A 23,200-nucleotide genomic window follows, 5' to 3' on the forward strand; every position below is an offset into this window, starting at 1 on the left:
CCTTCTTGATTTTTTTTTTAAATTTTTTAATTGCATATTTTTAAAATAAACAATGCCAGAAGTAAGAATATTTGCAGTAAAATTCTCCTTACAATACATCTCTATTTCAGGTACCCATACGAACGAATTGATGGCCGAGTAAGAGGCAACTTGCGTCAGGCAGCTATTGACAGGTTTTCAAGACCTGATTCTGATAGGTTTGTTTTCCTGCTGTGTACAAGGGCAGGAGGCTTGGGCATTAATCTTACTGCTGCTGATACCTGCATCATTTTTGATTCAGACTGGAACCCTCAAAATGACCTCCAGGTAATATTACAAGAAATGATTCATTTGAAAACTTCTTGCTTATTTCCTGTGAAAGTTTGTTCACCTGCAAGAGAAATTACTGTTGTCCACTCAGTAAAAAAACATAAAGATTATTAGTTATATTGAAAGCAATAACATTTAAAGTAAGTTTTCTATATTGATTTTTTTTTCTCTTGTTGCTTGTAACTGAGTATCTGTCCTGTTTCATCAGGCTCAAGCACGATGTCACAGAATAGGACAGAGCAAATCAGTGAAAATTTACAGGTTGATTACAAGGAATTCTTATGAAAGGGAAATGTTTGACAAAGCTAGCTTGAAGCTTGGCCTTGATAAGGCTGTGCTACAATCTATGAGTGGAAGAGAAAATGCTACAAATGGGGTAAGAATTAATATATTAAGATGAACGATCAAATTATATGAATGTATAACATTTTTATTTCTTGCTTGTGTCTTAGCTGGAGAATTATGGTTTTCAGGTAGAATATGGCATGTATTTTAAAGTGGGGTTAATTAAGGGCAAAGCTACATGAACTGGCTCAGCCTATCTCATGCATCATTAATTGCCAAAAGCAGACAGGTAGAATCATGTTTCCTCAATCCTCACTCATTCTCATCATTCTACCCCTTACATAGTGTTGATTCTTACAGTTTTTGAGCTACTTGCAGCCTGCCCATCCACCTATGGTTTTTTGTGTATGTTTGTGTGTTTTAGCCTTTTTTGCTTTGGACTTCTTTTCTTGGGCCTTTTCTCAGGTTAGGAAGTTAAGTACACTCCCAGGAGGAGTTTAGCAGTCAATGGAGCTAAAGTAAGCTGATTCAATGACAATGAATTATTAAATCATTTAAACCACTCATATAACTTCACCCTAAGAATGTTGTTGTTTGCATTCTTCTTTTTAAGGTGACTTTAGCATTAATGTTTAATTGGCCAACACCACATTATGTTAGAAGTACAGTTCTTAAAATGCTAAGTAAAGAGGCAATTGATGTCATTATGTTGTTAGATATAAACATTGACTAGTGTTAAAAACAACAAAACAACTACCTCTCTTACATGTTACAGGTGCAACAGCTTTCTAAAAAAGAAATAGAAGATCTTCTTCGAAAGGGAGCATACGGTGCTCTGATGGATGAGGAAGATGAAGGGTCTAAGTTTTGTGAAGAAGATATTGATCAAATTCTCTTAAGGCGAACACACACAATTACTATTGAATCTGAAGGAAAAGGCTCAACATTTGCAAAGGTGTGCATTGGTGTTCAGAGGAAAAATAAAACTGTGGCCAGAGTAGATGGAAGTAGTACTGAATTGCCTTCAGTGTCAATTTAGTTTTCCAGTATACTTTTCTCAGTTTTTTTCCTCAAAACTGTTGGGACATCTGTATTACCAGTTAGACAGTTCATAGGCTTCCTTTTTTCGTTTCTTGACAATGCTGTTTTGTAAGTCCTAAACGTTGTTCTTTCCAATGAAAATAGATATGTTTATAGTGTGTAGTTAAGAAATGAAAGCATGTGTTTTCATGTCTTCTAGGCTAGTTTTGTTGCATCTGGGAACAGGACAGACATTTCCTTGGATGACCCTAATTTTTGGCAGAAGTGGGCAAAGAAGGCTGAACTGGATATTGATGCTTTAAATGGAAGGGTAAGAGCTTTATGACAGTACTCAGTTCATTTAAATTGAAGATTTTTCTCCTCCTTAATTTCTACATTTTCACTTTCATTTTAGAATAACCTAGTTATTGATACACCAAGAGTAAGAAAGCAAACCAGACTCTACAGTGCAGTCAAAGAGGATGAACTGATGGAGTTTTCAGACCTGGAAAGTGATTCCGAAGAAAAGCCTAGCACGAAGCCCCGTAGGCCTCAGGACAAATCACAGGGTTATGCAAGAAGTGAATGTTTCAGGGTAGAGAAGAACTTGTTGGTTTATGGGTAAGGATATACAGATTAAATAGAGTGACTGTGGATAAAAACTGAAAATATGTAAATGGCATATAGTAAATACTCTTTCTTCTCTTTTTCATGTTCACGTGCGCTCTGTGTGATTTTTACCTCATTACTGTATATACTTACCCGTGAGATTTTAAATTGCTTTATATTATCGGTTCCTTTTATATATATATATATATGTATGTATGTATTTCTTAGTTAGCTTAAAGCATCCAGTGTCCCACAGCTGGATATGAGCTCACTGATAAAATACGTAGTATTGTGATGACAGAATATTTGTTTCTGGTTTCTTATATTATGAAGAATACCATAATTATTGAGACTTAATCTCTCTTTTCTAAGTATTATGAAGAATAACAAAGTACATTTATAAAGACTGGTATGGTTGTGAAATCAAGTCAATTCAGAGCTTTTTAGCATAATTCTCATGTTTTGATACTACTTGATTTCAACTAATTGATGCCTTATAATTTTTCCCATTGGATATACCAGTCTGAATGTTTATCTCTTTGCAAGCAAGTAGCTGTATTTAACTACTTTTCCAATGGGCTTCAGAAGGACTGGCTTAACTTCTAGAAAGCTGTGTACAAGTCACTAATAATGAATTTCAGGATCAAAATAAAACTGATTCCCCAAATCCCATGACTGTAGGAATTGGCTGAATTTCCTGTTCGTAGTTTACTGGGACCATTAGAGTTAAACATATGTACTTTATTATTTTGAGTGTAGTTCAATTGCAGCTTTACGAGCAGTGAACTTATTGCCTGTTCTGTAAAATAAACATTCTTAACTCTTCGGTGCTATAAGCAGGATTCCCTGATGTAACCTGCAAACGCAGAATGCATTAGTGGTAATACAGGAGGTCCCAACTTGCTTGGCACCAGGAGTTAAATTGAAAGTCACAAATTAAAATACCAGTGCCCTGCCTGTTGTATTGAACGTATTTTTCTTGTAGCTGGGGTCGTTGGACTGACATCCTCTCACATGGGCGCTATAAACGTCAGCTAACAGAACAAGATGTGGAAACCATCTGCCGGACTATCCTGGTATATTGCCTTAATCATTACAAAGGGGATGAAAATATCAAAAGTTTCATCTGGGATCTGATCACTCCAACTGCAGATGGGCAAACTCGAGCTTTGGTTAATCATTCCGGTATGTCTACCACAATCAAATAATGATGCTAGTAAATAGGAAAGAATTGCTTCAGTCGTGCTATGTCTTTAGTTTAAACTATAGCTGTTCTGACATGTTGTAAGATCTTGTCAGATTTTATGAGTAAGGTGGGCTTTGACTGGGTCAGTACTTAAAGGGGAAGTCACCCTCAGACGCTTTGTAGAATGCAGTGCTCTTGCTCATAAAGCAGTTTGAACAAATATTCTAACATAATTTTTAAGTGTCGCCTACTGCTGGAGTTAATCTCTTTCAAATGGCCATAAATCATAAAGCTTGTTTCCTTATGGCCATTCAGATTCATGAGCGTTTTAGAAGAAATATTTATATAACACCATTTTCTGGCTAGGTCTCTGAGTTTTTGAAATCTTCACACCTAAATTTGCATGGAAGTTTTGGTTAATTTTGTTATTCACAATTTCCAGATAAATTATGTTGCTGTTCAGCTTTTGGTTGTCTCGTTGCCCACAGTGGAATTAATACAGCAGTGATACTTAGCTGTAAATGTGTGTTTGTAATGCAGTTTGGTGTGAGAGCTTTTCTATTCAGACTGTGTAAGAAATAATTGGGGATTTGTGTAGGCCTGTCTGCGCCAGTGCCCAGAGGGAGGAAAGGCAAGAAAGTAAAAGCCCAGAGTTCACAGCCAATGCTTCAAGATGCTGATTGGCTCACCACCTGTAATCCGGATGTATTATTTCAAGAAGACAGCTATAGAAAACATCTCAAACATCATTGTAATAAGTAAGTATTATTATTTCATTTAATGTTTTTATTATGTTTTTTGAAAGTCTGACTTCTTTGGAGTGTTTTTAATAGAGCATGGGGCTATTTAATAGGATGTAAAGAGCATTATTACTTCTAATTTGGGGAATAATCGTCTTAACAGATATGGAGATATTTCTGTAAGCTCTTTATGATTGATCCATTCTTAAAACATTTATGAAGAAATGTGTTTTCTACTTAATAAGTAAGAATGAAATCAAAATATGTGATTGTTCTTAATAGCATATGGGGGAAAGAATATACCCTCACTTAATCTGTTTCTCTTGACAACTGAACATCCTGCTCTGCTCTGCGCTAGCATGGCTTTACCTTGAGCACTGTGAGCTATTTTGAGCGCCACAATATAAGTTGAAAATGAAATTATTAGAGAGCATCCAAAAGAGGGCTATGAAGATGGAGAGAGGTCTAGAGGGCAAAGTGCATGAGGAGTTGCTGAGGTCTGTTGGTTTGTTTGGCCCAGAGCAGAGAAGGCTGAGGGGAGGTGGCCTTGTAGCAGCCTACAGCTCCTCATGAGGGGAGCAGTAGGGCAACTCACATCTCTGTGCTCTGTTAACAGTGACAGCACCTGAGAGAACGACATGGAACTGTCAGGGGAGGGTCAGGTTGGGTGTTAGGAAAAGGTTCTTCACCAGAAGGTGGTCAGGCCCTGGAACAGGCTGCCCAGGGCAGTGGTCATAGCCCCAAGCTGCCAGAGTTCAAGAAGCATTTGGACAGTGGTCTCAAATATAGTTTGAATTTTGGGTGGTCCTATGTGGAGCCAGGGGTTGGACTTGATGATCCTTGTGAGTCCCTTCCTACTTGGGATATTCTGTGATCTTTTTAAACAGAAGTTATTTGTTAATACTATCTTCTTGTGGGGTCTGTCAGGCAAATATCTGTAGAGTTTTTTCTTCCATAGATCTTAAATTCAAGTATCCAAATCTTAGTTCCCAGAGTTGCATGTAGTAGCTCAACTCTGCATGGATGTATCTATTCGTTCTTTTTCTTCCTTCCTCTTCTGCTGTCCACATAATACTGAATATTTCTTCTCCTTTTCTCCTTCGTTTGAGACAAAATTTCTCACCGTGCTTTCTTAACTTAATCATTGCCTTGATTTGGTTTTTGTAATTCTAAACATCTTACTAAAATGAAAGCCTATGGGGATAAAGGTCATTCTGTTTTAATTTGTGTGTTACTTTGCTTAATTGTTGAACGAATGTCTCTTAATTACATCTCTTCTTTGCTTTTGGTTTGTAATATCTTAGTTATTTTTGTGTCAACTTCTTTCAACAGTGTTCTTCCCTGGATATGTAGCATGCAGGTGTAAAGCAGTGCCGCTGAAAAGCTGTCATTACTTTGTGCTTTTAATATGTATTGTGTCTTATTAAAACTGTTTATTAGGAAGAAATTATTGATTTCAAAAATATCTGTGACCTGTCAATGGGGGGTGTGATGTGAAGTAGGCAAGACATTTAAAAGATTTATTAGTTCATTTCTAGATACTAACTAAGCTTAGTTCTCAGCTGATGAGAACAGATATTTAGAGAATTATGTTAGTGAACTGGTTTTTGACTTTTTTCTAAACTGTTACTGAGTTTTGTTATTACATTTCAATTCCTCTTAAAGTAATTAAATTTTTTCTGTAACGTGCTCTCCCAGGTAGCATGTCCTCATTACTTGTTATGTCAGTTTGCAGATCAGCCTTAAGCTCATTTTTAAAATACTGCTGCTGAAATCATACAGTAGAACAATTAGAAGGATCAGGAAGACTGATGTATCACTGTACAAGAGTATTTTCAGTTGCTATCTTTTTCCTTCACTTCCTAGATCCACCAGGACTAAGTGAGTTGTAGAAGCAACATGTTTAGCCCAGGTAAAATCAAGCTGAAGTGGAAGCCAATTGACAGTATGAGTAATTTCCTTCATCAGATAGCAGTATCTGTTGGATAAGTAAGAGCAGGGTGTCCTGCTCTCATGTGTAACATGCATACTGCTTTAATGAGGAGGACTCCTTAAGGGTGCAAAGAACCTCTGCATTTTGGTTTAGTTTTGCTTTTTTTCTCTTCCTTTGGCTTGGTGTAACATCTGTTATTACTTAATACAAAGATGATAGTGACCCTCAGCTGCTTATTTCCATAGCCACACAGAGGGAAGGGACACCTTACTGGTCCCATTTATCGAGCACACAAAAATAAGCATGTCTGACATGTTTTGAATTGTAGACATGACCTTGATTTGAATCCCTACTCTTCCAAGGACTGCTTGGGTAACACGTGTAAAACTGGATATCACTCCTATTGCATCAGATCTCTAACGAGGAGCTCTCAAAACTGGTGGTGGTCTAAATTTTTCATGCAACTGGCGATCAGATTACCGCTTCCCCGGTTACCCTTACTGCTCCAAGAGAGCAGCAATTCAACAGTAGCCGTGATGGATTTGGATTCAGGGAGAAGGCAGGCAGAATAATCTCCATTTTAGCTGGTGCCGATTCTACTTCATGAACTAGGCAGCAGGGGGTGCCCTGAATTGGGTAAACATGGGTGAGCTTGATTATTTTCAGGGAGACATTTTTTCTGTAGCGATGACCTCTTTTCTGGTCTCCTTGAAAATCCAGAGTCTGCCATTCTCTCTCCTGCCAGCTTAAGCTGTTGCCGCAACACCTGACAGCGGTCCCAGAAACGACCGTAGTGTTGCAGGGATGGGAAAAAACAAACACGGGCAAGGAAGACTTTTCACTTCCTTATGGCACTTATGTTGTGTGCAGGTAAAATTAAATAGCAGTTTGAACTATGGAGAGTAAAAATAGTTAATATCTCCTAGGGGAAATGGGGGATTATTTTTTTTTTCCTCCCATTCTCGGAAGCAAAAAGTTGTATAATCTGAAAAACCTGACATTCCATATTGAGGGTTTATTGTAAGGTAGTAAAACCAGATTTTATATCTCGTTTATTCCTACAACTTCTGATGTGCTTCCAAAAATGGTATTAAGGCAGCAGCTGAGGAAATTTTATGAGATAATGAAGCAGAACAGTTACTGAAAGCCATCTGCTCAGTTGTTTACAAACTTGCTTCAATACTTCAGAGGCAGTGGTAGAGTACGTGTCTAAACTTCACAAGCTGCACTAGGTAGAACTAAATGAAATGCGCCGGGGCCGGGCTGCGCTCGGTCCCTCTCTGTGCAGTGTAAGCGGTTGCCAGGCAGGCCTGTTGGAAGCCAGCAGAAAGCACCACACAGAGGTGATTATGTGCCACCATCTGTCACGCTTCAAGCCTACCATACAGCATGGCTAATCAGCCTTGGCAGGATGATGGATGAACAGCAGCAGCTGCCAAAAGCCACTGTTGGCAAACAGTCCTGAAGTTAAGAACTTTTTCCCCCCTCTGCCTTCCTCTCCAGGGTCCTGCTGCGTGTCCGCATGCTGTACTATCTACGACAAGAAGTTATAGGGGACCAAGCAGACAGGATCTTAGAGGGTGCTGACTCAAGGTTAGTGCAAGTGCAGGTTTATTTTTTTGCTTTATGATGCTGGCTTATGTAAAGCACATGTACTATAACAATTTCAGCATTTAAAGGTTGTTGTGCTTCGTGTTAAATGTGTTCCCAAGCCACGTTATTATTTTATCAAATGAGGTGGGTAGTCTTCTTGGAGGAGGGAACAGTGTGGGAAATTACAGAAATGGATTTTCAGTATTGCTGATATTGATCTGATAATTGAATATTATTGTAACTCAATATTAATTTTTCTTTTTTTTAAATATTAAGGTTATAAATGAGTACATTTGGGTAACCGCTAGCATTTTACTCCTAAAATAGCCTACTATTATTTCATTATTTCCTTTTAAACAGTCCTAATTAATTTTCCACACGTTCTAATTTGTGTTGTTTTTTCCCCCCTCAAGAAGCATATTTTCAAAATGGTGTGAACCGCTTCTCTTTTTTTCTAACATTTTTGTCCAGTCATCTTTGCGAATGTTTATAATGCTGTCTTTATAGTGAAGTAGATGTATGGATACCTGAGCCGTTCCATGCTGAAGTTCCTGCAGACTGGTGGGATAAGGAGGCAGATAAATCCCTTTTAATTGGAGTATTCAAACACGGTAAGTGGTGTCTCACTCTGAACAAAACTCAGTTGTAAAGCTTTTTGCGTGTAGGACTGTTCAGTCATAATATTAACAAGTATTGTTCCAAAGAACTGTTGGCTTGTATCTCCCTTTTTTTTTTCCTGCCTGCATTAAGAACCTAATATGAGCTGTAAATATCAGATGCTGTTTTTAAATGTTTGCAGAACATTTGAGAAGAAAACATTACTTTCTTGGCTGTAAATAAAACAAAGCCATATTTGTTTAAATAATAGCCAAATAGTAAGATAGATCTCCATAAACTTTGCTTCCAGCACTGCTTCACTTGCTAACTCTGCCAACCAGTGTCAAAGTGGACGGTGGGCTTAACCTCTGCTATTAATCTGTACAAGTGCCTCCTGGGCTTTGTTCCAAGCAATATTTCACAAATGTCAGTGTTGAGAACTCCCGGCTCCCTTGAGTGGGATGCAGCCTTGTTAACTTTGAAAGGCTGGGGATGCAGAGCTGGCATGATATATACAGTGAGCGATTCCTGATTATAATCCCAATTCTCTGGAGGTCGCAGAGGTATTCTCAGCAGCCCAGCCTGACTAAAGGGGAGAATGATGGCTTATAAAACCTTTCATGATTACAGTTTGGCTTGAGGCTCTACAGCAGTTAGGAGCAGTGTGTTGTAGTACAAATCCTAATTGAATTGTGCTGTTCTGCCTATGTACAGCAGCTCTGTTTTGTGGGCTCAGCTGAGGCAAGTCTAGTCTAAAAATCATTTTCCTGCAGTGCACTGTTGGGATCTGCCATTTTCCATCTAGTCAACTTGGGCAGTAAAAAAGCAAACAGCAGTTTGAAAACCATAGAGGGAACAGTGTCATCTTACTGACATGCATCATCCTAAACCTAATAAGACAGGTTCGTTGGCCTTACGAATAACCCATGTATACAGCATTTTCGCAGCCTACAGTGAGGGTTCCAGCAAGGCTAGAGCTATAGAGTGTGTGTGTGTGTGTGTGTGTGTGTGTGTGTGTGTGTGTGTGCTTCCATTCACATCTGCATGTTTGCAGTAGGGAGTGCTGAATATGGAGAACCACTGCAAAAGTTACATAGGAACTTTATACATACTTTATAGAAGCGTGGGGTTAGTTCTGGTGAAAGATTGTCGCTTTATAAAGAGATTACATTGAAAAAACTTCAGTTTTTCCTGTTTGGTATTGCTACTGATGTTAAAATGTTTCCGTGCTGATTAAATTTACCAGTATGAAAAACATTATTACAGGAATGAAAACTACTGGGGAAAAGATGCATCATTTTTTATTAAGTATTTCCTTTAAAATCACAGTTGCAGCTCTTTAATTTTATTTAAAAATAAATAAAATTTATTTTTAAATTTTGAAAATGATTTCACTACCTGAACTGTTCTTTTTACAGTTGATCAAAGCTTTTAAAATAAAAAAAAATTAAAAAAAAAAACTGCTTCCCACTCTGCAGGTTATGAGAAGTACAATTCCATGAGAGCTGATTCAACACTGTGCTTTCTGGAACGGGTTGGCATGCCTGATGCAAAGGCCATAGCTGCTGAACAGAGAGGGACAGACATGTTAGCAGATGGCGGTGATGGGTAAGGACGACATGAAAAAATTAATAAACTTTATCAGCATTGTATATGTTGGCATGAGTTCATGTGTCATATTCCGCTTACATCTTGCCTGAGGATCTGAAGTGATCACATAATGTAAAAAGTATGTAAAATTGCTTACACAGTTGAGCATGAAATATAAATGTGTAGCTTGGTACACCATTCTGATGACTTTTGTAGCTTTTTTTGCTTTTTTTTCCAGAAAAATAACCTTTCAAAGGCAGTATTTATTTAAATAGTTCATTTTAAATGTTTTTTAGAGGTGAATTCGACAGAGAGGATGAAGATCCAGAATATAAGCCAACCAGAACTCCTTTCAAGGATGAAATTGATGTAAGAACTTCAAGTTTCTCTAATTAGAAGTATTCATAAACATAACTGACACTCCGTGTTTATCCTAATGTGTAATTCTTATGTTTGTGAGCCACCAGATAAACACGCCTTACAAAGATACTTTTCTGCTGTATTTGAAAGATAACATCTTTTTTTCTGCAAACAATAACATATGGTCAAAGCTGAAAACTAAAATAACTTCTGTCTTCTCCCAAAGGAATTTGCAAACTCACCTCCAGAAGACAAAGAGGAGTCCATTGAAATCCACCCAAGTAAGATTATACCAAAGAAATTTTAAAAAGGCAAAAATAGGCCATTTAGGGAAAGGTGGACTGTTTTTATTAGCACATGAAGAAATGGGTTGTGTTTTGGGAAAACAGCACGGTAAACTTCTTAGTGCCAAATCTCTTCATGCTTCACGTGTTTCAAAACAATTATTTACCATGTTTGCATAATCCCACATTAAGGCTTTCTGGGTTTCTAATTACATAGTAGAAATGGTGATGATAAAAACTGGATGTTTCATTACACTGCTGTTGATGCTTTTGCCGAGATAATCTTGAAGTTGCTGTAGATAACCTCCTCAGTATGGAGGAAAAGTGCCAAGTTTAAGTGAAAATAATGAAGTGGGAAATCGTAAGCATAGGTGTTTTCACAGAGATGGAATGATCTTCTTAATAACATATTTAAAGCTCTACTGCATTAATTTAAATACTTAAAGGTATTCATAATATGTTTGCATTCATAACATTGAATAATAATACCCGATAGTTATCTCTAAATGCTTCACAGTCATTTGAGTTTGTGGAGTCAGATGGTTTTATTCTATTTTTTATTTCCTACCAGTGTAGTTATCCTGTTTCTAATTTGTTCTGCACCAATATTAATGAAGCGTATGTTCTTATCTAATCAGACAGGAATCCAGTTTTAGCCTTAGAAACTTTAAATGTTTAGTGGTGGTTTTGCAGTGCACAAATACTTCTCCATTCTCTAGACAAGCACAGTGAAAGCAATTCTGAGTTAGGCCAACTCTACTGGCCCAACACTTCAACCCTGACTACCCGTCTGCGTCGCCTCATTACTGCCTATCAGCGCAGCTATAAAAGGCAACAAATGAGGCAAGAGGCACTAATGAAGACTGACCGCAGGAGACGTCGGCCTCGGGAAGAAGTGAGGGCACTAGAAGCAGAAAGGGAGGCTATAATAACTGAAAAACGACAAAAGTGAGTTTCTCAGTGATATTTTCCTTTAAATCTTAATTAAATTTGCATGTTGCCAGTACTTCTGCTTTGAAAGTATAAACTAAATGGGCCTGGGGGTATCCAAACTGTTTGAGCTCGCCTTTACTCAGTGGCCTCTTTTTTTCCTTCTTCCTTGAATAGATGGACAAGAAGAGAAGAAGCCGATTTTTATCGTGTAGTGTCTACTTTTGGAATTATTTTTGATCCTATAAAACATCAATTTGACTGGAATCAATTCCGAGCATTTGCCAGGCTTGATAAAAAGTCCGATGAAAGCTTGGAGAAGTATTTTAATGGCTTTGTGAATATGTGTAGACGAGTGTGCCGAATGCCAGTCAAGCCAGATGATGGTAAGTTTTACTGACTGCAGAAATGGGCATGACTATTAATAGACAGTACCACTGTTGAAACTTGATTCCTAGGTGCAGTGACTTAGAGATGAGTGTACGTCTAGTCAGTGTTAAACAGTACAAACTGATGTCATTGCAGAGCCACCTGATCTTTCTACTATGATTGAACCGATCACAGAAGAACGTGCTTCCAGAACTTTATATCGCATAGAGCTGTTACGGAAAATCCGTGAACAGGTTCTTCATCACCCGCAGCTGGGAGAGAGGCTAAAACTTTGCCAACCAAGTTTGGATCTGCCAGAGTGGTGGGAGTGTGGTAAACATGACAAAGACTTACTGATTGGTGCTGCTAAACATGGAGTCAGTAGGACAGATTATCACATTCTGAATGATCCTGAGCTGTCTTTTCTTGAGGCCCACAAAAACTTTGCTCAAAACAGGGGGACGGGTAATGCAAATACTGTCTCTTCTCTACACCCTGTGGGTGCTGGCTGCAGTCAAACACCACCTATTGTCCCATCCACACCAGTGCAAGAAGAAAAAAGCACAGAACAAACGGAGTCTAAAGTTGAAGGATCTGAAAATCCAGCAGCCAAAGAAAAGTCTGATATCAAGGAAGAGACAGATATTGCAGATAAAGACACTAAACAGGACTGTGATGCTGAGGCTGAGACTGGCTCTGTTAAATGTGAATTGAAAGACATAGAAATGAGTACAGACGTGGACCCAAAATCTATTTCGGAAAAAGGTTCAGAAGAAGATGAAGAGGAGAAACTGGATGATGATGACAAATCAGAAGAGTCCTCCCAACCTGAAGGTAACGCTTTGGTCAGGTCAGTCCTATGCAGTTAGCTTAGCATGAGTCCCACAGCTGTTCTGACTTGTGCCAGCTGGTAAGTGGCATGCAAGGAGCTGTTTTGGAGCATGGATAGGCTACATTTAGCAGTTTCTCTTCTTTTCCATGGTTAGACAAGCTTTAAAAGAAAAAAAAAAAAAGAAACCAAAAATGTAAAAGCTGAAACAATCCAGCTTTAGCAGGGCTTTTTTTCCCTGTGAGGGATGACTTCCAAGATAACTTATTGATCTAATAAGGACAATTTCTGTACCAAGTGCAGCAGACTGAGGCTCTGTTGTAATAATGACGGAACAGAAGCCTGAGTTAGAAGTATGGTATCAAATGTTCTTGTCTTAGCCTATCTATTGAGGCTGACATTGGATGGTTGGGAAGTTTTGTAGTTAATTTTTGGTCATGATTATTATTCAGCAGGAGCAGTTTCTCAGGGTAAGAATTTTGATGAAGAAAGCAATGCCTCTATGAGTACCGCAAGGGATGAAACACGCGATGGATTCTACATGGAAGATGGGGATCCTTCTGTGGTCCAGCTGCTTCATGAAAGAACATTTGCCTTTTCTTTCTGGCCTAAGGTTGGTTGGGGGTAGGATGGGGTGCATTGTTTTCAATTAAGATAATATGTGGGAAGTGTGCTGCAAAGAGAGCTTTGTACAGTTCTGTGCTTCTAGTGAACATGAGACTTTATTCTGAGAATGATTTTTGAAATGGCTTTTTATTGTTCAATTGTGTACAAATTAGTGGAGGAAATGAACAGAATTGCTTTACTGTAAAACAACAAGCTGCTGACAGACGTGAGTTCCTTATAGGCCTTGTTACTGTCTGAGTGCTGAATCACACCTCTTACACCGTTATTGATGGAAGCGAATTTGTGACTTTGAATACTAGATTTCATCTGCAGAGCAATCTGCAAGGAGAGCAGAGATTCTACAAGATCACCTTTTCAGTTTGGGATGGGGAGAAAGGGGACTGGTGACCTACATGATCTAAGCCATTATGTAATGTTGACAGATGTAATTGTATTAAGGTGTCCTGCAAATACAAGCAACAGTTTTACATAGGATAAAGCTATATCTTGTTTTGATAACAGGCAGAAATATATCTAACACAATTTCTTTTAAAAAAAGTATCAAACTGTAGCATCATAATAAATCCATACATAATTTAGTACTCTCTTTTGCAGTAAGGGCAGAGAGAGAAATAAAGTAGTAATAGTCTTAAGCTTACTAATCACCATAACAGGGCCATCTGGTTTGGGAGGGGGTGGGGTAGGGCGGGGGGACCTTGCTCTTAATAGGCTTATTCCTGGAGAAAGCAAGCAGTCTGTTGCAGCTGCTGAGATTTGCTAGTGGCCTTTGCGCTGTTTTGCTGTTCAGGAAGCTAACTGATGCTCATATTCCCTAACCAGCAGTATTTCTCATAGTTCTGAAGTTTCTGCTACTACAGACAGGCTAGCATGGAATGTACTTGAATACTGAAATGGAAAAGAATTATACTCATCTTCTTTGCTTTCAGTATGTATTGTGGGAACGTGAACTAAAATCTTATTTCAGTTATAGAGTAAAAACAAATCCCTAATCTATGTAGATTCATCATAAGTAGACTAATACACATAATCAGAGATTTTTAGTGTACACGCTTCAGTGAAATTTGAAGTGATAATGGGTGTGGAATGAAAATTGACATTCATTAGATGTCCCTAGGTTGGTGCTTGTTTCATAATGTTGAACTTTATTAATAGTGACGCTAATGAGGATCCACTTCCTAGGACAGAATTGCAGATCCAGCCTCTTGGATCTCAAGAGCAGCAGTTTTAAAACACTCATTGCAGGTGTTTTGATTTTTTTTTCCCTTCCTAACTGTTGATTTTGCTAACAACTCAAGATCAGAAGTGTAAAACAATTGTGAGTTTCTGTTAAAATCTGCCTGTTGGTAAACTGTCTAACAGAAAACTTGATCTGTCTTCCTCCTTCACCTCAATATAAATGCTGTTTCTAAATTATAGTGATGTTCTGTTCCCCAAAATTCCCTATGTATTAGCTTTTTTCAGGAGATCAGTTCATCCTGGCCTGGAAGAATAGTTGTTTTTTAATGTCTTTCTTGAGCTTTGCCAAACTAGACAGAGTAGTTATACTCATTTGAGTTCAACAGGCAACCTTCGCACTAAAGGTTCATTATGTACTTTTCCTTTACACAGGACCGAGTAATGATCAACCGATTAGACAACATCTGCGAAGCAGTGCTGAAAGGGAAGTGGCCAGTAAATAGGCGCCAGATGTTTGATTTCCAGGGGCTCATACCTGGGTATACTCCAACAGCTGTGGACAGCCCTCTGCAAAAAAGGAGCTTTGCAGAGCTCTCCATGATTGGTCAAGCCAGCATCAGTGGCAGTGAAGACATCACTGCTTCTCCTCAGTTGTCAAAGGCAAGGCTGCATCTTTCTCATTCTTAAAGAACACTTTCTTTTATGCACTTATTTTGCATAATATGAAAAAATAGCATTCCTTTGAATAAAATAGGAAGAATAAAAGACAGTGTTACTTTGAGTAAAGTAACGGCTTTGTTTTCTGAGTTACGTGTTCGTTCTGTTGTAAAATCAGTGTAGTTAACAGAGCTGTGTTAATGTTTGGAAATCTTCATGTTTCATTAGGAAGATGCACTCAATTTATCAGTTCCACGTCAGAGGAGGAGGAGACGAAGAAAGATTGAAATTGAGGCTGAGAGAGCTGCCAAAAGGAGAAATCTTATGGAAATGGTTGCCCAGTTACGTGAGTCTCAGGTGGTCTCAGAAAATGGACAAGAAAAGGTTGTAGATTTATCAAAGGCCTCACGAGAGGCAACAAGTTCTACCTCAAATTTTTCATCTGTTACTTCAAAGTTTATCTTGCCTAATGTCTCCACACCCGTGTCTGATGCCTTTAAAACTCAAATGGAGCTGCTGCAAGCAGGTCTTTCACGCACACCCACAAGGCATCTACTAAATGGCTCTTTAATAGATGGAGAACCGCCCATGAAGAGGAGGAGAGGAAGGAGGAAAAATGTAGAAGGGCTTGATCTGTTATTTATGAGCAACAAACGGACATCATTGACAGTAGTAAGACAACAACCTTTTTGTCTCCTATTTGTTCTTCTGTGTCTAGTACTTTCTGAATGTGAGTTTACAGTGTTGTTATACTCTAGCAAATAATAACGTACAGTTCTTACCCAGCCAGCTTTTGCTTTGTATTTAATTTTGATCCAAACAAAATGTTGTTTATATCAAGTTTTTACTATAGCAGATTGTGTTAGTTTTACTAACACAAGTTAGTTTTAACTTTGTTTTAACTAGCTTGTACTTTTAAAAGGACAGTTTTTCCTTTTAAATATTACAACACTAAAAAACATTTTGAGGCTTAGGTTTACCATCTCTGTTTTGTAGGAAGTGAAGGTCTCAGGGACCATTAGCTCATAATGCATGAGAACTGCTCTGTCTGTTCTTTAATTTTCAAAGATTCTAAATTTACAAAATCCCCTAACATGACTTCTTTACATAGTGGAAACATTTAAATCTTATTAACTACTGCCTTGAGCCTTTAACTTTAGTCCCTGAAATAATTTCTCCCAGGTAACTGCTGCCTCAAAGTGAGAATTAATGCTGGTGTTAATGCTTTCAGGAGGATGCAGAAGTGACCAAAGCTTTTGAAGAAGATATGGAGGCCCTACCAGCAAGGAACATTCCATCTCCTGGTCAACTGGACCCAGACACTCGCATCCCTGTAATCAATCTAGAGGATGGGACCAGGCTGGTGGGAGAAGATGCTCCCAAAAACAAGGATTTAGTTGAATGGCTTAAATTGCATCCTACTTACACTGTAGATATGCCAAGTTATGTACCAGTAAGTATGTGATTTTAAAAGTGTAGCTGTATTAAATATTAGTATGGAAGTTAATTTTACAGACATGGAAATAAATTTCTTCATATTGGGCGTAGTCATTGGATTTTTAGCTGTCTGGGTTTCAGCAGAGGCTTTCATCTTAGCCACACTTACTATAATATCTGATCACTGAGGAGGCAGCAGTATTTCTATGTATGTTCAGGAAAAGATTTTGGGGGGGGGGGGGGGTAAAGTAATTGTCCCCTTCTTAAAATTTTTGGTAGAAGAGGTGTCATAATTCTCAATTTTTGTCAAGAAAGCGAAAAACTAAAAAGCAACACATTTCTCTTCTTTCCAGAAGAGTGCAGATGTGCTGTTTTCCTCATTTCAGAAGCCGAAACAAAAACGACACAGATGTCGAAACCCTAATAAACTGGATATAAACACCTTGACAGGAGAAGAAAGGGTACCTGTTGTAAATAAGCGAAATGGGAAGAAGGTAAAAACTAAGTTCAACGGAATTGTTTAAATTGTTCAATAACGTCTTTGCATGTGGAAAGCAGGCTTTCTGTTCCAAACTTTCTTATTTAAAAAGTTTGATTTGGCACTGACATTTATTCTTACTATCACTCAGAACCTTTAATTCCTCCTTTACTAATGGTATGCTCATGTTAGTCATTTAAGTTGAGTAACTCCTATTTTTTTGAAACTGTATGGCATATTATTTCCTTATATTAGGTATGAATTTCATTACCAGCGCTGCCTGGACTGTGGCATTTTGCTGTATTTTTTTAAACATGGTCTTTTCAATTCTTATATCATTAGGTACTTTTAGTTCAGCTTTCCACTATGTGAATTGAAATTCTTTACTGTCATCCTCCATAGGTGAAAGTGCACAGATGGAAAATGTACAGTTGAGCAGTAGCAGTTTGGTGGTTTGGGTTTTTTGTCTGGTTGATTGGCTTTTGTTTGTGTTTTTAAGTACTACCTTATCTTTTGCATTAGATGGGTGGAGCTATGGCCCCTCCAATGAAGGACTTGCCAAGATGGTTAGAAGAAAATCCTGAATTTGCTGTTGCTCCAGATTGGACTGACATTGTTAAACAGTCTGTAAGTGAAACTTTAATTCCATGCTTCACTCTAGATTACAGCACGGGAAGGTTGAAGGTTGTGTAAATTTTTGCAGGCAAGCACTGATGATTAAGTCCTTTATCTCATAGGTAGTAGTTCTGAGCTGAGGAAATTGTAGTGTCAGGATGGGAGTTAGCCAGCTAAGGGGAAAGATGATAGAAGGCTTCTCTAGAGTGGGATTTCAGTACACTGGAAAGATCAGGTACAGTAAAGCAACCTTCAGCATTAGTTATATGTTTTTGTTGATTATTTTGTATTTTTTTCATTTAGTAAGCAGCAATTCTTAATAAACACAGGTGTTTGTACATTAAGCAACTACTAAACTAGGTATTTTTCACATGCATAGCAGAAACAGTAATCACCTTGGTAGTTTGTAGCATCAAGGAATTAGCTTCGCTACCTTTTATTTGAAAACTGTTATTTGAAAATAGAGTGTACAGTTCTGCAAATATTCTTAAAATACCACTCCCTATACTGGAGTTCACTGGGAAGTACAAGCTATGGTGTTTCAGCATGATTTGTTCTTGTGCCCTGTTTAAATAGGCAAAACATGTGACTTTGTTTTCTTCAGTTTTTCTTATGTGTTCTAGTGTTGCTCACTTTAGTAGCTAGCTACTCATGATTTTACCAGGGTTGAAAAACAAACTGCTTTTTGAATTAAAAAATAACGTGATAAAAATCCCTTCAGTTTCTTCCATCATAGCTAGTTAACTGCTGAAAGCTACAAAAGCTAATAGGGTATAAAACTCTGTTTTTCTGCATCCCTTCCTCAGGGTTTTGTTCCAGAGTCTATGTTTGACCGTCTTCTCACTGGACCTGTTGTGAGGGAGGAAGGAGCAAGCAGAAGAGGAAGAAGGCCAAAAAGTGAAATTGCCAAAGCAGCTGCAGCAGCTGCTGCTGTAGCATCAACTTCGGGAATCAACCCACTACTAATGAACAGTCTGTTTGCTGGAATGGACCTCACCAGCCTCCAGAACCTACAGAACCTGCAGTCTCTCCAGCTCGCAGGCCTCATGGGCTTTCCGCCAGGGCTAGCAACAGCTGCTGCTGCTGGGGGGGATGCTAAAAATCCGGCTGCCATGTTGCCTCTGATGTTGCCAGGGATGGCAGGATTGCCCAATATGTTTGGACTAAGCGGATTGTTGAATAACCCAATAACGGCTACTACTGGAAATGCCACTACTGCTTCCGGTCAAGGAGAGACTGAGGATGGCGCTTCAAAAGCTGAAGAGAAGAAAAATGAGAATGAAGAGGAGAACAAAGACTCTGAGAAAAGCACAGACACTGTTTCTGCTACTGACTCTGCGAATGGATCTGTCAGTGCTGCTACTGCGGCGACTACCGCCACTGCCACCACTACCACCACCACCAACACTGGATTGCCCACAAACCCTCTGGCCTTCAATCCTTTCCTGCTGTCTACCATGGCTCCTGGCCTGTTCTATCCATCTATGTTTCTACCTCCGGGACTGGGAGGATTGACTCTGCCTGGTTTCCCAGCACTAGCAGGACTTCAGAATGCAGTGGGCTCCAACGAAGAGAAGGCTACTGACAAAACTGAAGGAACTGCCTTTAAAGATGAAGAAAACCTGGAAGGCAGTGATGCAGAGGAGAGCCTTGATAAAACTGCAGATTCCTCCATTTTAGAAGACGAAATAGCACAGGGTGAAGAATTAGACTCACTTGATGGGGGGGAAGAAATAGAAAACAATGAAAATGATGAATAACCAGTACCAGTTACAGTTGAAGTGTTTTAAACTTTTGACAAGTGGTAGTCCTACTGTTTACACTCACAGTTAATGTCCATACTTAGTTTTTATAAGCTGTTCTGTAACATAGTGTAGCAAAAAAAAAAAAAAAAAAAGTTCAAGTCATGTTATACAGATGTGTCAAAAGGTATCTTGGTCATTAAGTATTGTGCAGTGCATTATTTATTATCCCTAGGAGAGATGAAATTTGAGAGGTGATCATGTCTTTTTAAGGAAATTGACATAATGCTCTGCTTTTTCTTTTTCTTTTGGTACCATTGGTATTATAAAAAGCAGCAATTTGTAATCAAGTGGCACTAAGAGAAGGAAGTGCTGCTTAAAGGAAGGATGAAGTTATATATTTAATTTTTTATTTTTATTTTTTTTTTTTGCTGTGAAGGTCAAGATGAAATCTACCATACATATCGTACTCGTGCTTCATTTTGACTGTACGGGAGTTCACCCGCTCACGTGCGCGCACACACCCACACACACACTCTCTCTCTGACAATCTTCATGATAGTGTGAATGTCTCTGTCTTGAGACGCAGCAATAATAAGGCAGCTGTTGAATGTGAAGAGTACCTTTTGGAAATTTACCCGCGGAGAAGGTTCTTACAGGATAAAGCTACAGTTTAATCGTCTCGTGATCTTGTAATGCACTGGTATAAACAAAAAGAAAAAAATCAGGTACCTTTTTTAAATTAAAGGACTTTGTTACTTTAGCCACAAAGCTAAACAGCATTACCTCAACTCTAAACTAGCCTTGAAGTTTACAGACATGACTTTGTAAATGTATTGTTTTTCTTTGTTGTGATGTCTTTTTATTTTTTTTTTTCTTTGGAAACTGCTATCATGTAAGATAAGATGTAAATTGCTGCCAACTGTAGTAATGATGCTTTTAATAAAAGTGACCCATGATATGCAGAGATGTAATTATAAAATGTAGTGTTTAGGGACATCACAACTGGTGTTCATGTTTTATGTTTGCATTGTGGCTTTTTGCAGCGTTTTCTGCTATAACTCCCTAATAGATTAGTGGCTGTAAATGCTGAACTGATTGTCTTCATGGGACTAGGCAGGAAGAGAAACCCTGAATTACCTTCATATTTTCCACTCTAAGTAACTCTGCAGAAAAGCACACTAAAAAGCCTACTTTACTCCTTCAAAAAGGGGCATGAGAGACTGAGAATACTTTAAAATGTGTTCAGCGTGTGATAATATGGTACACTAAAGAACAAAAGGGCAAAAGAAAAATGAGGCTTTAATAGGCACAATATCTAGGTCATTTATCCTTGGTTAATGGGTAGAAAAACACAATGCTGTAGTGACAGCAAGGGATACAAAGGCTCTGTGGTATCCTGTAGACCAGAGCTTGTGATGCCAGAAACCACTGTGTCAAACAACCTACATGAAACTAAAACTGACCCACTTTTCATAAAAACCAGCGTCTCTTCTGGAGAGCTACCGATTTGTACCCTTTTGTGACCTTTGATATTGGAGATAATGTACCATTTGAGAACTTCTGTTTTCACAGTGTTGTCACCTTGGCACACACGTACACAACCGTCTCGATGGTGAGGATAAAAGGTTAGGTCTGCAGTAGAGTACATGAAAAATTAGCTATTTGAGTAGCCAGCTGTGGGTGGACCCCTGTCTTATGATTGATTTTACCTGTGCTTTTGGAGAGCTGCAACCCTCTCACATCCCCTGTGAATTTGCACAAGAGCTCGAAGTAAGGAGTACTGCAAGGCCAGAACTCAGCCGTGAGGAGGGCGTGTTACAAGGGCTGAACTTGCCCTGAAAGGAGCGTTCAACGAACAATGAAAGTAGATGAGAAATGAAAGCTGAGGAAGTGAATTCGGTGTGAATGAATCACAGACACGCACTGCTGAAATGAATAGGTGGCAGAATGTCTCGTACTGCCACTTAAATAGATCACAGGGAGTTAATGAAGGTTAGGAAGGATTTCCTCCTGCCATGTCCATCACCGGACAGTTGACGAGGTGTGTTATCCCTGCCTCTTTCTAAAACATTGCACGTAGACCGCGACAACAAGTGAGAGGCTGAAGGCCAAGGTATATTAACTTGATCCGGTGTGTTGAATCCATTCTATCTGTTAAAGTTGTTTAAATGACTGGTATCTTATTTTGTCATCCGTCTCTAGAACTTCCCCTGTAAAAGTGGCTAGGTGCTTCCTGTTGTGTGTATTTCACGTACTGATATAAAATAGCCCTCTTCTAAATTCAGTTTTATAATACCCAGCAAAGATTTAAACAGACTAATGATATCCCTTGGGAGGCCCCTTTTTAATTGGCAAGAATAGAAATTATATTGTTAAATGCCACGCGAGCCCTTTTCATTCTCCCAACCCTCTTCCTCCCTCAAAATGAGGGGGAAATTCAGGTAACCGCCTACTTCTGCCTGCAGGTTTTTGGCACTGAAACATCCAAGTCATGACATAGGGTGTCTGAGGGACATAGTAAGTGAATCTTGCCCCTCTTAGAAGCATTCCTCAATGCAGTTATTACTCAGCTGTGTTTCCTGTTCAAAGCAAAACCGAAACTGGAGAACTGCTGTAGCAGCGTGGATGCTGTGATGGTGGAGGAGTCTCTGTGCTCTCCAACAGCCTCACCTCCTCCAGGTTAAGCAGACTGCTCACCTGTTGGAAAGAAGGTGGCGTTTGGTTTTGGAAGGGATATGGGCCCCTGGTATGAAAAAATGAAGTGGGGGGATTGCCATCTAATGTCCAAGAAATGTATTACATGAAAATATGAAGGTTTTTCTTTGATACGACAGAGTTTTTAATATGTTAATTATTGCAGTGGTTCTCACAAAGTTTTAAAGTGTGTCTAAATGAATAAAAGCTTACGTGCGTAAGATGATTAGAACATGCTATTCTCAACTTGATTCACAGCTGGAGCACCTTCCTGCCCATCTCAGTTGGAAGCCTTCTGCCAGTACCCGTGTTTTGCTGGACGCCTCCCTTATGGTCACAGAATTGCTAATGGGGAATGTCAAGGAGTACAAGTGACTTTGGAGGAGCGTGTGTCTGTGTCAAAGTATAGAGTGATCTGCATGCTGACGCAGCCTTTCCTGGGTACGTGGCGTGCAGCCCTGCCAAGAGAAACAGCAAAGCAACAACAAATCTGCTCAGGCTTCTAAGGACATATTTTCTAAGAATTTGCAAGAGAAATCTTATGATCCTATCTGTAAACCTAGGCCGTTGAGGAGAACTGGTTGAAAACTCACTGATGACATAGCAGACAAGTTCCTAAACTAGTCCAAAGTATCTTCTGTTGGATTTGGTCTCTTGTTTCACGTCCATGTCAAAAACCGTGCCATGTACAAGTGTCTCACTGATTGGAACAGCACGTAGTTTTCTTCTGTCAAGGACCTTTTCAATTCAGTACAGCAAAATAAGCACTCTTTCATTCGAGAGACGAGTTTGGGGGATGGGGAGAGGTAATCAATTGTATTTCCAGTGCTGAGCTTCCCATTGAGTTTCATCTTGCCTACCAAACTGCTTGCGTGTGCAGAGCTCCAGCTGCCCAACTTTACACACTTCAGCTCTCCCCTTGGTGTTGGGGCTGGTTCTGGCAGCAGCAGGAGGCACCCAGGGCTCTGAGCCCTGGTATCCCCATGCTCTTCCCGGGGCTGGGAGCTGCAGCCCTGTCACCACTTCTGGCTGCATTGAATGGGGAGTGCTGTCACTGGCTGGAAGCGATGCCTTCAAGAGGCCTTGAAATGTGGCATTTTGGGCAGATATTCTAATCACCAGCTTGAGTCAGCTGCT

The 23,200-nt window shown here is 39.2% G+C and overlaps 1 protein-coding gene across 10 annotated transcripts in view; it reads left to right on the plus strand.

The window, feature by feature from the left end:
- The window catches only part of CHD7 (chromodomain helicase DNA binding protein 7), a 129,873-nt gene extending 107,578 nt beyond the window's left edge, over nt 1-22,295 (plus strand). For 6 of the 10 annotated variants that reach the window (XM_046925604.1, XM_046925594.1, XM_046925610.1 and 3 more), the window contains 22 exons: nt 111-306; nt 518-685; nt 1,370-1,549; nt 1,835-1,945; nt 2,030-2,235; nt 3,209-3,408; nt 4,008-4,167; nt 7,586-7,675; nt 8,183-8,286; nt 9,751-9,880; nt 10,159-10,231; nt 10,449-10,503; nt 11,226-11,454; nt 11,614-11,822; nt 11,962-12,639; nt 13,087-13,247; nt 14,870-15,097; nt 15,323-15,766; nt 16,326-16,547; nt 16,885-17,025; nt 17,532-17,636; nt 18,431-20,331. In XM_046925604.1, coding sequence (XP_046781560.1) covers nt 111-306; nt 518-685; nt 1,370-1,549; nt 1,835-1,945; nt 2,030-2,235; nt 3,209-3,408; nt 4,008-4,167; nt 7,586-7,675; nt 8,183-8,286; nt 9,751-9,880; nt 10,159-10,231; nt 10,449-10,503; nt 11,226-11,454; nt 11,614-11,822; nt 11,962-12,639; nt 13,087-13,247; nt 14,870-15,097; nt 15,323-15,766; nt 16,326-16,547; nt 16,885-17,025; nt 17,532-17,636; nt 18,431-19,384 — 5,044 coding nt within the window. In that variant the 3' untranslated portion in view covers nt 19,385-20,331. Of the gene's footprint in view, nt 1-110; nt 307-517; nt 686-1,369; nt 1,550-1,834; nt 1,946-2,029; nt 2,236-3,208; nt 3,409-4,007; nt 4,168-7,585; nt 7,676-8,182; nt 8,287-9,750; nt 9,881-10,158; nt 10,232-10,448; nt 10,504-11,225; nt 11,455-11,613; nt 11,823-11,961; nt 12,640-13,086; nt 13,248-14,869; nt 15,098-15,322; nt 15,767-16,325; nt 16,548-16,884; nt 17,026-17,531; nt 17,637-18,430 lie in introns of all 10 variants that reach the window. The other 4 variants (NM_001077586.4, XM_046925636.1, XM_046925644.1 and 1 more) reach the window with 4 other exon arrangements.
- The last annotated feature ends 905 nt before the right edge of the window (nt 22,296-23,200 follow it).

The sequence above is a fragment of the Gallus gallus genome, chromosome 2 (genome assembly GCF_016699485.2).
Source record: "Gallus gallus isolate bGalGal1 chromosome 2, bGalGal1.mat.broiler.GRCg7b, whole genome shotgun sequence".
Lineage (NCBI taxonomy): Eukaryota > Metazoa > Chordata > Aves > Galliformes > Phasianidae > Gallus > Gallus gallus.